This window comes from Lissotriton vulgaris, chromosome 5 (genome assembly GCF_964263255.1).
Source record: "Lissotriton vulgaris chromosome 5, aLisVul1.2, whole genome shotgun sequence".
Lineage (NCBI taxonomy): Eukaryota > Metazoa > Chordata > Amphibia > Caudata > Salamandridae > Lissotriton > Lissotriton vulgaris.
Window position 1 is genome coordinate 344,443,537 of NC_141693.1, and position 14,177 is coordinate 344,457,713.

The window sequence follows — 14,177 nt, forward strand, 5'->3', positions numbered from 1 at the left end:
GTCTGTCTATCTAACACTCTGTCCGTCTGTCTATCTAACACTATGTCTGTCTGTCTAACACTCTGTCGGTCTACCTAACACTCGATCTAACTATCTAAAACTCTGACTGTCTATCTAACACACTGTCTCTCTATCTAACTGTCTGCCTGTCTAAAAACACTATCTGTCTATCTACCTAACACTATGTCTGTCTATCTATCTGTCTATCTAACTGTCTGTCTGTCTATCTAACACACCTCCATCACATTGTCTATCTTTGTTCCAAACTACCTACAAACATATACTACCTTCACCATCTTACACTATTCACTAATACATTTCACACCCTCCCTCCAAATACCCCCTTGTCTTGTATCTTTATCTTTCTCTACTACTCTATCACCTATCTATCTCACTATCACATACAATATCACCACCTCAATAAAATACTTAACTACACATCTTTACACACAGTTTCATACACAACTATCTTCAAACCATCACTAACAAAACACTAACACTAATCCTCTTTTTAAGCTATTAAGCATTTGCGAGAGTTTGAGCAATTGGCATTGTAAATGACAACACATTTTATTTATGTGTTTTGAAAACTTGCAAACGATGTGTAAATATGCACTTTGTACTTATAGCAGCAAGGCTCGCAGTAAAAGAAGCACAGTTACTGCCAGCCTTGCTTCTCGTAAGCAAGGACTATAAGCACTGCTTGCACATTTTCAAAACACATAATTAAAAGCATTGTCATTTACAATGCCAATAGCTCAAACTCTCGCAAATGCAAGACCTATTGCATTGCAAATGCTTGTTTATTTAGCAACTGAAAATGGCAGATGCCACTTGGATCCATAAATAAAAAAATGAAACTGTTGAAACTGAAGTGCTTTAAAAAAAAGATTGTGGGGTTACAAGGTGCAAAGGAGAAGCTTAACTCTCGCACTCCAGCCACGACTGAATCCCTCCCCTTCCTCTCCTCACAAGTAAACTACTAAACCGTACACATTTTGTCATGAAAGTAAGCATTATCTACCGATCCGCAACCAGCAGCAGGCTTGCTCAGGCTTGGTCCAAGATTACTCCCCCCTCACCATCCGCCTACCTTGTTTGTGAAGGAGAGGAACTTACTTGACAGAAAAGTTGTTTGGCCTCCGATTCACCTGGACGAATTGCAGGACTGGGGCAGAGGAGAGAGACACCAACACCCCCCTGAGCTGGCAGCATTCCTTCATTGCTTTTAAAATGCCGAGTCAAAGACGTCAGACCGGCCCCGCTCCTACCGCGCACAAGAGGCAGGGCGCCAGAAGAGGCAGCATGCCGCCGGGCAGTGCATGGGAGGTTGGCATTGCCCAGGAGACTGCATGTCCTGACCTCAGTGACCCGAACGCAATTCGCGCACTCACGACACCAGTGAGTGCAGCTTGCGTGTGCATGCGTGCAGCGTGCGTACGCTGCAGGCAGCAGTTGCAAGCAGGTGAGCAGGCTTGAACTTCAAACGGGGCCGCTCGGAGCACGCGGCACTAGAGGCCCGTTGCAGCGGCCCTTGTTATTTATTTGGGGACAGTGAGTGTCCCCAAATAAATGATAAAGGCCGCCGCAACGGGCCACCAGTGCCATGCGGCCGCTGCCCCCAAAACAGTGCCACCTGGGGCGGTCCCCCCCCCCCCCCTAGCTACGCCACTGCGAGGGAGAGAAGAACATGTTGTAAGCAAACATGGAGGTGGATATAAACCCGGAACATAGGTTTATCACAAGCAGCCTGGAGAGACCAGATCTTCCCTAGCCAGCAACAACTTAACTGACACCAGTAGAATACTGGTCACCCAGAGAACAATAGAACACAAAACAAAACAAGTTCCACATTCCACCAACCTGCAGATATTAGATTCTGTAGTTCCCAAGCTTGCAATACCACATTACTACAGAACACAGGAGGTGGGGCAGACAGCAGTACATGGGACAAACACTCGTTTTAGAGGGGAGGCATTGGAGAAAAGGGAGATCGAGTAGCAAAACAAAATGGTAACAGCAACACAGGGTTTGGGGGGGAGGAGCACAAGTAAACAAGATGCAGAGCGGACGAAGTGCCCATGACAAAACACGGAGCCCATGGGCATTTGGCTTGAGCACACGAGGGAGAGGGAGAGAGCTGTAAAACATTCTCATTGAGTGCTTAATCAAAAATAGAAAAGTAGCTCCCTAAAAATGAACAGTGGAAAAACATACGTCAGCCAAATCAAGAGGATGGTAAAGAGGCCATGCTCCAGAGTAAACAAGGACATGAGAGTGACAATAAACCCAACCAATGGTGAGCAACATGTGAGCAGCATTAAACCTACTGTAAGTTCTTGGTAAGCCCACAATAGGTCTTTTCAACAAGACAGGTAGGCATGGCATAAGAAATTAAACAACTCCGTCAAGCGTTTACATGCAATACAGACAGTAATGTTAAAATATGTAAATAATCCTGTAGAAGGAATGCAAGTGTATGCAATTATTAATTTATTTACAACTGTGGATCTGTACAATATCATTAGGAGCCAATCATAGTTATATTATCTTCAGAATGGACTTGTAAGCAGAATACTGTTTAAGCAGTGGCGGCTCCCCCATTGGTGCGCGGGGGCGTTGCCCCACTGCTTTCTCGCAGTGCGAGAAGGCAGAAACATAAATGGTAATAACTACCATTTTATGTTTCTGCTTCTCGCACTGCGAGAAAGCAGAAGTTCCTGGTTGGGGGTGGACGGTCCTGCTTGAGGGCACGGGGAGTGGCTTGCCCACTGTTGTGGATTCTCACTGTTGTGGGTTCCGACTGTTTGGTCGGCCCTGGGGCCGACCAAACAGTCAATACCCACAACAGTCGGCACGCCACTCCCTCCTGCCTTCAAGCAGGACCGCCCACTCTTACTTTTTAGATTCCGCCTGCGATGGCTGCGCATGCGTAGTCTCGCTGGTGAGATCTTATTATCTTGAGTGAGATTCACTAGCGGGCTTTAAGCCCGCCCCTCTTTCCCATTTACCAGCGTCACCATTTAGGCTAAACGGTGACCGGCCATTGGTAAAGAGTTGTTTGTGATGTACACTTTTCTCTTTTACAGACAGCCCACTCGGACTCGGTTGTCTACCTTCCTTCTGCCGCAAAATGTTCCTTATCTTTATGGGCCACATGGCCCCATCAATATAACAAACATTTTGCAGCTGAAGGAAGGCAGACGAGCCCATCCAAGTGGGCCATCTGTAAAAGAGAAAACTGTACGTAATGGCGAGCCCATGCAGCTTCTGATGCATGCCTGTGGGAGAGGGAGGGAGGAGAGAGCTCTCTCAGTATTGCCCTCCTGTCTTCACAAGTCCAGCCTGACGCTTCCCTCACCCCCAGCCCCCACTCTCGCGTCTCGCATTGGAGGAGGGGCTCCTGGGTGAGCGGAGCAAGAGTTCAACGCTCACTTGCTGCACAGGGCTCTTCCACGAGCGTCTGGCTTAGCCCGGGCCGCACTTCCCGACCCTGTGCCGGAAAGTGCCTGCCGAGTGACCTGCAGCAGCGACAAGCCGGCACATTGGCCAGCAAGACTGGTGCTCTCCTTCCCACGAGGTGCCGGGGACTCCCGGTGCGATGGTCTGGCTGCTCCCCTCTAAGTGCCCCGCACTGAAAGTGCCTCGTGTCCCTGTGAGTACCACTGACGGGCTCTGAGAGTATCCGAGCCGGAGCGCGTCCTACCTCCTCCAGTGCCACTGCACAAGGATGCCACAAAGAGCACCTGCACACGAGTATCACTTGCACAAGCATTGCCTGTCTACACGCAGTGCACGTCTAGGCGCTGCTGGGGGGAACTGGCTCCTCTGAAGGGACTCTTCTCCTCCTCCAGTGGTCCTCTGGCAGGTCAGGGCTGGGATACACAGCCAGCAGTTCCTCCAAACAGTGCACACGGACCCTCCTCAGGCATTCCCTGGTAACACATGGAACCAGAGAGGCTAGTTGCGGCCAGGGAGGAGGCGACAAGCCCGGCCAGGGGTGCAGGGGTGATGGGAAGGGATAAGCAGCAGCGACCGGCGACAGGTGGGGAGGAGGGGAGGCAGCAAGCCCAAATTTGCAGCACACAGGGAAGGAAACTTTGCCCAGTAAGTGATCGGCGTGGGGAAGTCAGGGGGCGGGGGATGTGGGTTTGAGGTTGCTGTGAGATGGGAGGGAACCTCTGCACTCACAAGAATCAGCATACACAGGAGGAGGGCGGGGACAGAGCCGGGGGTTGCACAGATCCTGAAAAGTCTTCGTCAGTGGCAGTCTCCAGGACAAAAGGGGGAAGGGGCCGAGGCAGACAGATTGCACTTAGAGACAGAGGAGCGAGCAGCAGTGGGAGGGTGCGTGCCATCGGTGGAGCGGCGGCGGACGCACACACCTTTGCTTATTTTTAACAGCATGACAACAAACACTCTTCAAAAGACAGTCTTTCATACCATTTGAGAGAACACATTTATGGTCGCTTAAACACAGGGTGATAACATGCTCTTTTTTGGGTGATGTTCACTCACCAGGGAGATCCACGCAATAAGCGTGATGCTGAAATAATTTTACATAGACAGAGCACCCTGCCACGACAGGTGCTAGAACATAACACATTCTTATCAGCCTGTTACAGCGAGCCTGCTTCAATTTAGCACTCAATGCCTCTTTGTTATCGCCCCCGTGGAAGTTGAGTGGTGTAGTGGGAAGACACTGTGTGTGTTTGGTTGTGCAGCATGTCTTTAAAGTCGCCTCCTCCTACATGCTTCCCTCACCCCCACTCTCACGTCTCGCATATGAGGAGGTGTGTTGGGTGGGGGCTTGTATTCATATGTGGGCTGCGGCCCACCGTTGCTCACACCGAGGGCTGCCGGCGGTCCTGCGGGGGAGGGAGGGGGACTGGCAGTGAAGGAAGGCGGAGCAGGCTGGCACCGGGCAGTCAGAGATCCGGGGAGGGGGCAAGGTTGGAGACGGGGCAGGGGCAGGGTAGGAATAGAAGGTATAGGGGGGTGGGGGACAAGAGCGTAGAGTTGTGTGTGTGTGTGTGTGAGACATGGTGTGTGTGTGTGTGTGAGACACTGTGTGTGTGTGAGACACTGTGTGTGTGTGTGTGTGTGTGTGAGACTGTGTGTATGAGACTGTGTGTGTGAGACTGTGTGTGTGAGATACTGTGTGTGTGTGAGACACTGTGTGTGTGACATACTGTATGTGTGTGTGAGACACTGTATGTGTGTGTGAGACACTGTATGTGTGTGTGAGACACTGTGTGTGAAAGACACTGTGTGTGTGTGTGAGAGAGACACAGTGTGTGTGAGACACTGTGTTTGTGAGACTGTGTGTGTGAGACTGTGTGTGTGAGACTGTGTGTGTGAGACTGCGTGTGTGTGAGACCGTGTGTGAGACACTGTGTGGGTGACACTGTGTGTGTGAGCCACTGTGTGTGTGAGACACTGTGTGTGTGTGTGTGAGACACTCTGTTTGTGTGTGAGACACTGTATGTGTGTGAGACACTGTGTGTGTGTGAGAGACACTGTGTGTGTGTGAGACACTGAGTGTGTGTGTGAGAGTGAGACACTGTGTGTGTGTTTGAGACACTCTCTCTACTACACACTGTACTTTTCACTCTACTATTCACTCTCTACTACTCCCTACTCTCTACTATTCACTTTCTGTTACTCACTCTCTACTACTCACTCTCTACTACTCACTCTCTACGACTCACTCTCTACTACGCACTCTCTACTACTCTCTACTACTCACTCTCTACTACTCTCTGGTCACTCTCTACTACTCTCTACTACTCGTTCTCTACTACTCTCTACTATTCCTACTAACTCTCCACTACTCACTCTCTACTACTCACTTACTACTTACTTCTCACTCTACTACTCATTCTCTACTACTCTCTAATACTCACCCTCTACTTCTTTCTACTACTCACTCTCTATTACTCTCTCTACTACTCTCTACCACTCTCTACTACTCTCTACTACTCACTCTACTATTCACTCTACTATTCACTCTACTATTCACTCTCTACTACGCCCTACTTTCTACTACTCACTCTCTACTACTCACTCTCTACTATTCACTTTCTATTACTCACTCTCTACTACTCACTCTCTACTACTCTCTACTACTCACTCTCTACTACTCTCTACTATTCCTACTAACTCTCTACTACTCACTCTCTACTACTCACTTACTACTTACTTCTCACTCTACTACTCATTCTCCACTATTCTCTACTACTCACTCTCTACTACTCTCTACTACTCACTCTCTATTACTCTCTACTACTCTCTACTACTCTCTACTACTCTCTTCTACTCTCTTCTATTCTCTCTACTACTCACTCTCTAATACTCCCTCTCTATTACTCTCTACTACTCACTCTACTACTCTACTCATTCTGGACTACTCACTCAACTACTCTCTACTACTCTCTACTACTCACTCTCCTACTCACTCTCTACTACTCTCTACTCACTCTCTACTACTCACTCTCTACTACTCTCTACCTACTACTCTCTACCTACTACTCTATTACTCTACTCTCTACTCACTCTCTACTACTCACTCTCTACTACTCACTCTCTTCTACTCACTCTCTTCTACTCTCCACTACTCTACTCACTCTCTACTACTCTACTACTCTCTCTACTACTCTCTACTACTCACTCTCTACTACTCTCTACTACTCTCCTACTCACTCTCTACTATTCTCTACTACTCACTCTCTACTACTCACTCACTACTACTCACTCGCTACTACTCACTCTACTACTCTTTACTACTCTCTACCTACTACTCTCTACCTACTACTCTCTACTATTCACTCTCTCACTCTCTACTACTCACGCTCTACTCCTCTCTCTACTACTCTCTACTACTCTCTCTACTACTACTCTCTACTACTCTGTACTACTCACTCTACTACTCTACTCATTCTTTACTACTCACTCTACTACTCTCTACTACTCTCTCCTACTCACTCTCCACTACTCACTCTCTACTACTCTCTACTCACTCTCTATTACTCTCTCTCTACTACTCTCTACGTACTACTCTCTACCTACTACTCTCTACCTACTACTCTACTCTCTACTCACTCTCTACTACTCACTCTCTTCTACTCTCTACTACTCTCTACTACTCTACTCACTCTCTACTACTCACTCTCCACTACTCTACTATTCTCTACTACTCACTCTCTACTACTCTCTACTACTCTACTACTCACACTCTACTATGCTCTACTACTCTACTACTTACTCTCTACTACTCACTCTCTACTACTCACTACTACTCACTCTCTGCTACTCACTACTACTCGCTACTACTCACTCTACTACTCTTTACTACTCTCTACCTACTACTCTCTACCTACTATTCTCTACTACTCTGCTTTCTACTACTCTACTCTCTACTACTCTACTCTCTACTACTCATTCTCTACTACTCACTCTCTACTACTCACTCTCTACTCACTCTACTACCCATTCTACTACTCACTCTAATATTCTCTCTACTACTCTCTACTCACTCTCTTCTACTCACTTTCTACTACTACTCTCTACTACTCTCTACTACTCACTCTACTCTCTACTACTCACTCTCTACTCTTTACTACTCACTCTCTACCTCGCTACTCTCTACCTCTCTACCTCTTGCACTACCTCTCGCTCTGCCTCTCTCTACTACTCTCTACTCTCTACCTGTATACCTCTAGCTCTCTACGCGCACACATATGCACATATGTATACGTATATATATGCATATGTGTTTATATATATATGTATGTGTATGTATATACATACATATATAAACAGATATATAATCTGCAGGTCTATCTAAATACAAATATAATGCATGCATACATATTCATATATGCATACATATGCATGTTATGTACATGAACAGTTGAAAGACACTAATAAAATCAGAGCTAAAAAGCCACCTAATTACAAACAGAATTGCTTTAACATAAACGAGGCCGAAACCTATTGCATTTTCAATGCTTGCCACCATAGAGAATATGGTCCGGCTGAGGCGCACTCTGCTGCGCCTCGCAGCGTTGTGATTGGCGGAGGGGAGGGAGGCTAATGAAAATGAGAGCTGCGCTGCATTGGAAAACGCAGGTCGGCGGAAGTAGGGACCCGTCCATTAACACTGTCCAGGAGCGGAGGCCACGCTGTACCCGGGAGTAAGGTAGGCAAACTATACGTTTTATTTCTATTTCCCACCCGCCACCTGCAAACACCGCCTCCACCCCTTCTCCCGCGAGCATGCCGGCCGCATTCGGAAGATGACCAGAATGTGTATTTGTAACACAATTTGCAGCATGCTGGATTGCTGCAACAAAATCATAAGTAACGTTTGTGTTTATTTCTAATGGAATCTCTACTCGGTGCAGCTTTGTGGCTTGTCTGTGCAGTACAAAACTAATGACCAGTGGCTTACTGGCTTGTTAATGCAACCGTGACCGAACGATAAAGTAACGTACCCACTACCCAGGATCACACAATGTGGAGTAACAGGGAGTAATTTAAGCAGGATTGCACGATGCGGGGAAACGCGGATTAGAATCCTTGTCTTTTAGTTATACACTCAACATAATGTTTAGGTCATCGTGAATTTTCGCGCAATCTGTGACGTAAGCAAAAGAATCACCTCTGTGTATTCAAGAGTAAAGAAATGCACAGTCTGTTGGCAACCAGGGCTGAACGCGAGTGCACGTGCAGGCAGGGATCCTGGTGTGAGGTTCCCTCTAGGTGGAGAGGTTTGCGCAACAGGGTGGGACTTTTCAGTGGAGGTAGAAGGCATTACTGGAAGAGCGGCCTTCTTATCTGCAGTTTTCATGTTTGCGAACTCCATTATCTCAGTTGAGGTTTAAACGAGATATATATATATATAATTGTTTGTTGGCCATTCGCTGGTATTTGAGGGGCAGGGAGGGATGCATTTTGTTCACTATCTATCATCAATTCCCCGTTTCTATGTAAGTCTGCTTGAAATACGCATTCCTAACTGTTATGCAAAATACCCCATATTAAAATGACCAAGTTGTTTGTATTTTATATAGCGCTTACTACTGCTATTGCGGTTTTGCCCATTCTTAGCACTTACAACATCACCAGAAACTCCCAAGCAGTCATGTCACCACCCTCCAGCAGTCAGAAGAGTGAGGAGGAATGTTCTGTTGTTAGAGATACTTATAGCGCCACAGCACAAATGATCACCACAGGATTCTTGGCGCTAGTAAAGTGGACTATATTTCACCATGGGAAGCAGTGGGTGATTTACCACATCTTCACAAGTTGCAGGATGTCTGCTATCCGCCAGCTCTAGCCGAGGCAATAGTCACATCTGCCACCGCTGCAGGAGGCCGTGTAGTGGCTTGGCTTGAAGCGCCCTAGGCCTTTTCCTGCAGTCACTCGCTACATACCTGAGTAATAATCCTTACGTGCCAAGGTGCAGTTCAGAGTAGTTTCTAAGCTTGGCCGGCCTAGACAGGTCTAGTTTTAAAGTTATTGTGAAATAAAGTGCTGCATGCATATGCTGTAGTGTGCAGCATACGGTGGTAGTGCTGCTCACCTATGTTATTACAAAAATTTCACGCCTCACCATTTTCAAATGTCACCAGCCGCCACTGTGTTTAAGTAATACATTTCCAAATGTAATTTAAATTACAAGGACGCACTACCTTTGCAAGCATGGACATTTATTCGGTAATACATTTAACTGTTCTTGCAAACAATTAATTTAAAATATTTGCTAACTAATAACGTAAGATAAAAGGTTCAATCCAAGAAATATGGAACAATGTCCCAACCAATCATCTCTGTTTTGTATTTCTCTAGTATTGCGAGTAAACTCCATAAAAACATTATCTCCCCTCTTGATCCCTCCACAAATGGTATGCAATAGAAAGCTTTCTTCAGTAACTAAACAACGACACTTCTGTGAAAGAATCGCCCTGTCTGAACATAAAAAATTAAACGTTTTGGCTCAAACCGCCTGGACATACGCTTCACTCACGATTATAGAAATGGTATCGAAATTATAAAAGCAATATTACTTACTCAGGGCAGGGTCTGCACTCATCATTTTCCTCATAAAATCCAGGGAAGCATTCTCCACATTGTGTGTCGTTTACCCCTGAACCTAAAGGGAAATAGAGAAATCGTTCATATTAAGATTCTTCGATTGATTTGAAAGAAGTTTGGGCCCGATTCACAGAATGAACTTAAGACTCAATCCTAAACTTACTACTGTTTTGGTATTCACAGATTGCATTTACTACTTTTGGCATTCACAGAATGCACTTACTACTTTTGGTATTCACAGAATGAACTTACTCATTTCGGTATTCACAGAAGTTAGGACTCCTAACTTTAGGACTCCTAAATGCCTTCTGTGAATACCGAAAGTCTTAAAATTACGATTTTTCTCAGTTTAGTAGTAGTAAAGTTAGGACTCCTAACTTTACTACTACTAAATTGAGAAAAATCCTAATTTTAAGACTTTCGGTATTCACAGAAGGCATTTAGGCGTCCTAAAGTTAGTAGTCCTAACTTTACTACTACTAAATTGAGAAAAATCATAATTTTAGGACTTTCGGTATTCACAGAAGGCATTTAGGAGTCCTAAAGTTATGAGTCCTAACTTTACTACTACTAAATTGAGAAAAATCCTAATTTTAAGACTTTCGGTATTCACAGAAGGCATTTAGGAGTCCTAAAGTTAGGAGTCTTAACTTCTGTGAATACCGAAATGAGTAAGTTCATTCTGTGAATTCCAAAAGTAGTAAATGCTATCTGTGAATACCAAAACAGTAGTACGTTTAGGACTGAGTCTTAAATTCATTCTGTGAATCGGGCCCTTTATTCCTTTACTTATTTCAGTGGCCACTGGGTGTCACTGCAGCCCAACTCAACATCAGTTCAAAAGCTGAAGCAGGAAATCCATCTGCAAGGAACGTTCTTTTTCTGCGCACCGAGAAATAATTGTGAACAACTTTAACGGAAAATTATTTACAAAATATTGCCTCCGACATTTCAATGACATTAACAATTTTTGCTCACTAACAGTCCTTTCACTTTTGGAAACTGGGTAAACAAATGTATTAAAAGGAGAACTTTCGGCTGGGGGAGCCGAATTGTACAACGATTTTTACATGAAGGTGTATTTCAATGAAAGTATAGCTTGTCTTTAATACCCATACACAAGTGAAAGTATTTGTCAATCCTGTAAAGTGGTAGGGCCCTAGGCCCTCATACTCACGTAATAACCACACAGACACAGCTAATTAGTTAGTGGAACTGTCACAGGGCACGTGCGCCGGCCCCTATTAATGGCAGGGTCAAATGGTGGCGCCTGTGCTGATGAGTGTGGGGTGGGGTGTGAGCCAGCCCTCAGGGAGTGGCTGGTGCTAAAACAACTAGACCAGTGACCGGAAGATCACTACATCCCTCCGAAACTTTATTCAAAATGAAACAACAGAGTCCAACCAGTGGGAGAGAATAAAACAAATATCAGAAACTTCCGCTGAGTCTCTTCAGCTGCCTGCAATGCAAAGACGATGGTATGACAGCAGCTAGGACCACTAGTTCTATTTGGCACAGTTCATTGGTGCCCTGCGGGTCCGGTCTTCTTCCAACTCTGTGCACGGAAGTTGACAACAATCTCTTTCTAGGCATAGCTCTCTTGGTGACGGAGCAGGTAGAGTGATGGTGGATCTGATAGATGTAACTTTTCACAAATCAGTCGTGGTTGTCTTGGGATTTCCACGCAGGCAGCATTGTTTCTCTCTACGAAATGGTGGTGTGGTTGCAAGACATCCCTCTCACCATCATGCCCCTCTCACGGGATATCCCGGAGGCCCTCTTCACCAGGCTTCCACTGGACTGGGTGTACTTAGCTGTGTCGCGCCAACGCCTCTTGCTAGGTGTGTGAAGTAAGCGCTACAAGTCAAACCTTCAATTCCTTAGCTTCACCTGAAGGGTAGTTGTTTACTCCTGACACTTAGCACAAGATCTTCGTCTTCCTGGGACGTGCAGAAGGGCGGCTGTAGACTCATTTCTTGTGGCGGTACCCTCTTTAACCGTCGTCACTGAGGCCTCTGCCCCAGGTTCGCCAGGGTCTGGTTTGGAGTGGTCAGATCCTCTTCTTCCAGATGTCGGAGCAGTCTCACCGTCCTGTCTCCCGTGCAACACCAACGGTGGATGTCACGAATGTTCCAGCCTGCCCACCTTTGCAATCACCAGCCCCTGGTTCGCCATGGTCTGGTGTGGAGTGGTCAGATCCTCTTCTTCGAGACCTCCGAGCAGTCTCACCGTCCAGTCTCCCATGCGACCCCAAGGGTGGATGTCACGAATGGTCTGCCTGCCAACCTTTGCAATCACCAGTTGTTCTGAAGACTTGTGAATAGGTCATTTCTCCAAGTACCACCAATTTTCTCCAGGTACTGTGCTCTATTTTAACTTTACATTATGGCACCTAAATTAACATCAGTTGCCCATATATTGACTCTATAGTTTTTAATTTTTGTTTCGCCAGCTGGAACTAAATATGTAGACTGGTTATTTCCTAGTCGCTAAACATGTAGGTTGACGGACTAGTCTTCCGGCACCGGAAGTACTACGCGCACAGAGCAATATGGTCACTATTCTTTTTCGAGTCGCCGAACACTTAGGTTGGCGACTAGTTTTCCGATAACCGGAAGCACTATGTGCTCAGAGTAATAGAAGGCGGGTCTAAACATGGAGCCCTTAGACGGTCTCCAACCCCACTACACATCGGACGTTTGAAATGACACGGCTACAAACAATGCGACACTGCAAGTAAGTGATGGGATGGGCTATGAGCACTTGCTCAGGCCATATAGCCTTAGGCTCCACTGCCCACTATCGTAATTTGTGGCTTCATGGGTGTATCTGTTCAGAAGACCGAAGTATAATTTTTTGTATTTTTGGCTCGCAAAATAACGTTTGGCTTTCGTGGGCACATATATTAGTAGGCAGTCTTATACTTATTCTTACTTTACCTATGTTCAGCAGAGTAAAACACCTTCGTTTTTCGTGCCGTCATGCTAAACGCCTGCTCTCAGTTTTTTACCCTCATGTTACTTCCTATATTGGGAGCCTTGGTAAACAAAAGCAGCGGCCTTCCCTCTGTAGCAAACCTATAACGAACGATTGCACCGGTCGTACACAACAGCCAGCGTCGGATTGGTAACGCGGGCATTCGGGCAATGCCCGAGGGGCCGGTGTCCCGGGGCTGCTGTGGGCTGCTTTTTTGAGCAGTCTTGGGGGTTATTTGGGCGCTCTCTCTGTTCTTCTGATACAGTCAGCGGCCCAGTCGAAGTCTGAGTGACCTTTTTAGAGGCGGATGGGCGCTCATTACTTCCATTTAGCACAGGTATCACTCCCTTTGTCTCCTGGGCCAGCCCATTAATGTCTGCACATACTGAACGGGGGCAGGGGGCCTGAGTAGAAGTGGCCTCACTTGTTTCACCATTGTAAACTAATGTGTGCATTTTTTTTCCCTCCCCCCCCCTAAAGTTTTTTTTATAAGATTACACTAATCCAGTGATATGAGGAGTGTTTATGCAAATATGGGCCGAATTTTTTTTTTGTGTGTGCCCGGGCCGATTTTCATTCCCAATCCAACCCTGACAACAGCCACGTATCTCCACCCTGGTATCGACCAATACTGCTAGTGGTTCGATGTGCAGTTCATACATATTCAATTTATGATATTTCACTAAGCTCGTCCATCACGGAGACTTGACCTAAGATTATAATTTCCCTAGATCCTTAGAACAGATCGGACATACCTGGGCAATTTACTCTTCTACTGACCTAGGATTTCCACCTTACGGTTGTACAGACGGTCCCTTAACTTTGAAGTATGTCCAATACGCACTTTTCACTTGACACACTACTTAATGTAGTGAGTTTGACTCTTTACTTCTGTCACTTGCACCTTTCCTCCCCCCTCTTTCCTAGACCGTCCTATTTGACACTTCTTGTTCTGTAACGGACGTGTTACTGATCTCAGGATCACTGTTCCTCTTTGCCTTGGCAAGATTTTGGCAAGAATTACTTATTGGTAAGTTGGCTCTCATTTGAGATGCGTATAGGCACGTCACAAGATTTAGAAACTTGGGTGTGTGGGTCTTCTT

At 46.0% G+C, this 14,177-nt stretch overlaps 1 protein-coding gene across 1 annotated transcript in view; it reads right to left on the reverse strand.

Moving 5' to 3' along the window:
* TNFRSF25 (TNF receptor superfamily member 25) overlaps positions 1–14,177 on the reverse strand; it is a 196,310-nt gene that overhangs the window by 59,680 nt on the left and 122,453 nt on the right. Inside the window, exon 5 of the mRNA XM_086920064.1 lies at positions 10,075–10,156. Within this exon, the coding sequence (XP_086776190.1) occupies positions 10,075–10,156 (82 nt within the window). The remainder of the gene's footprint in view (positions 1–10,074; positions 10,157–14,177) is intronic.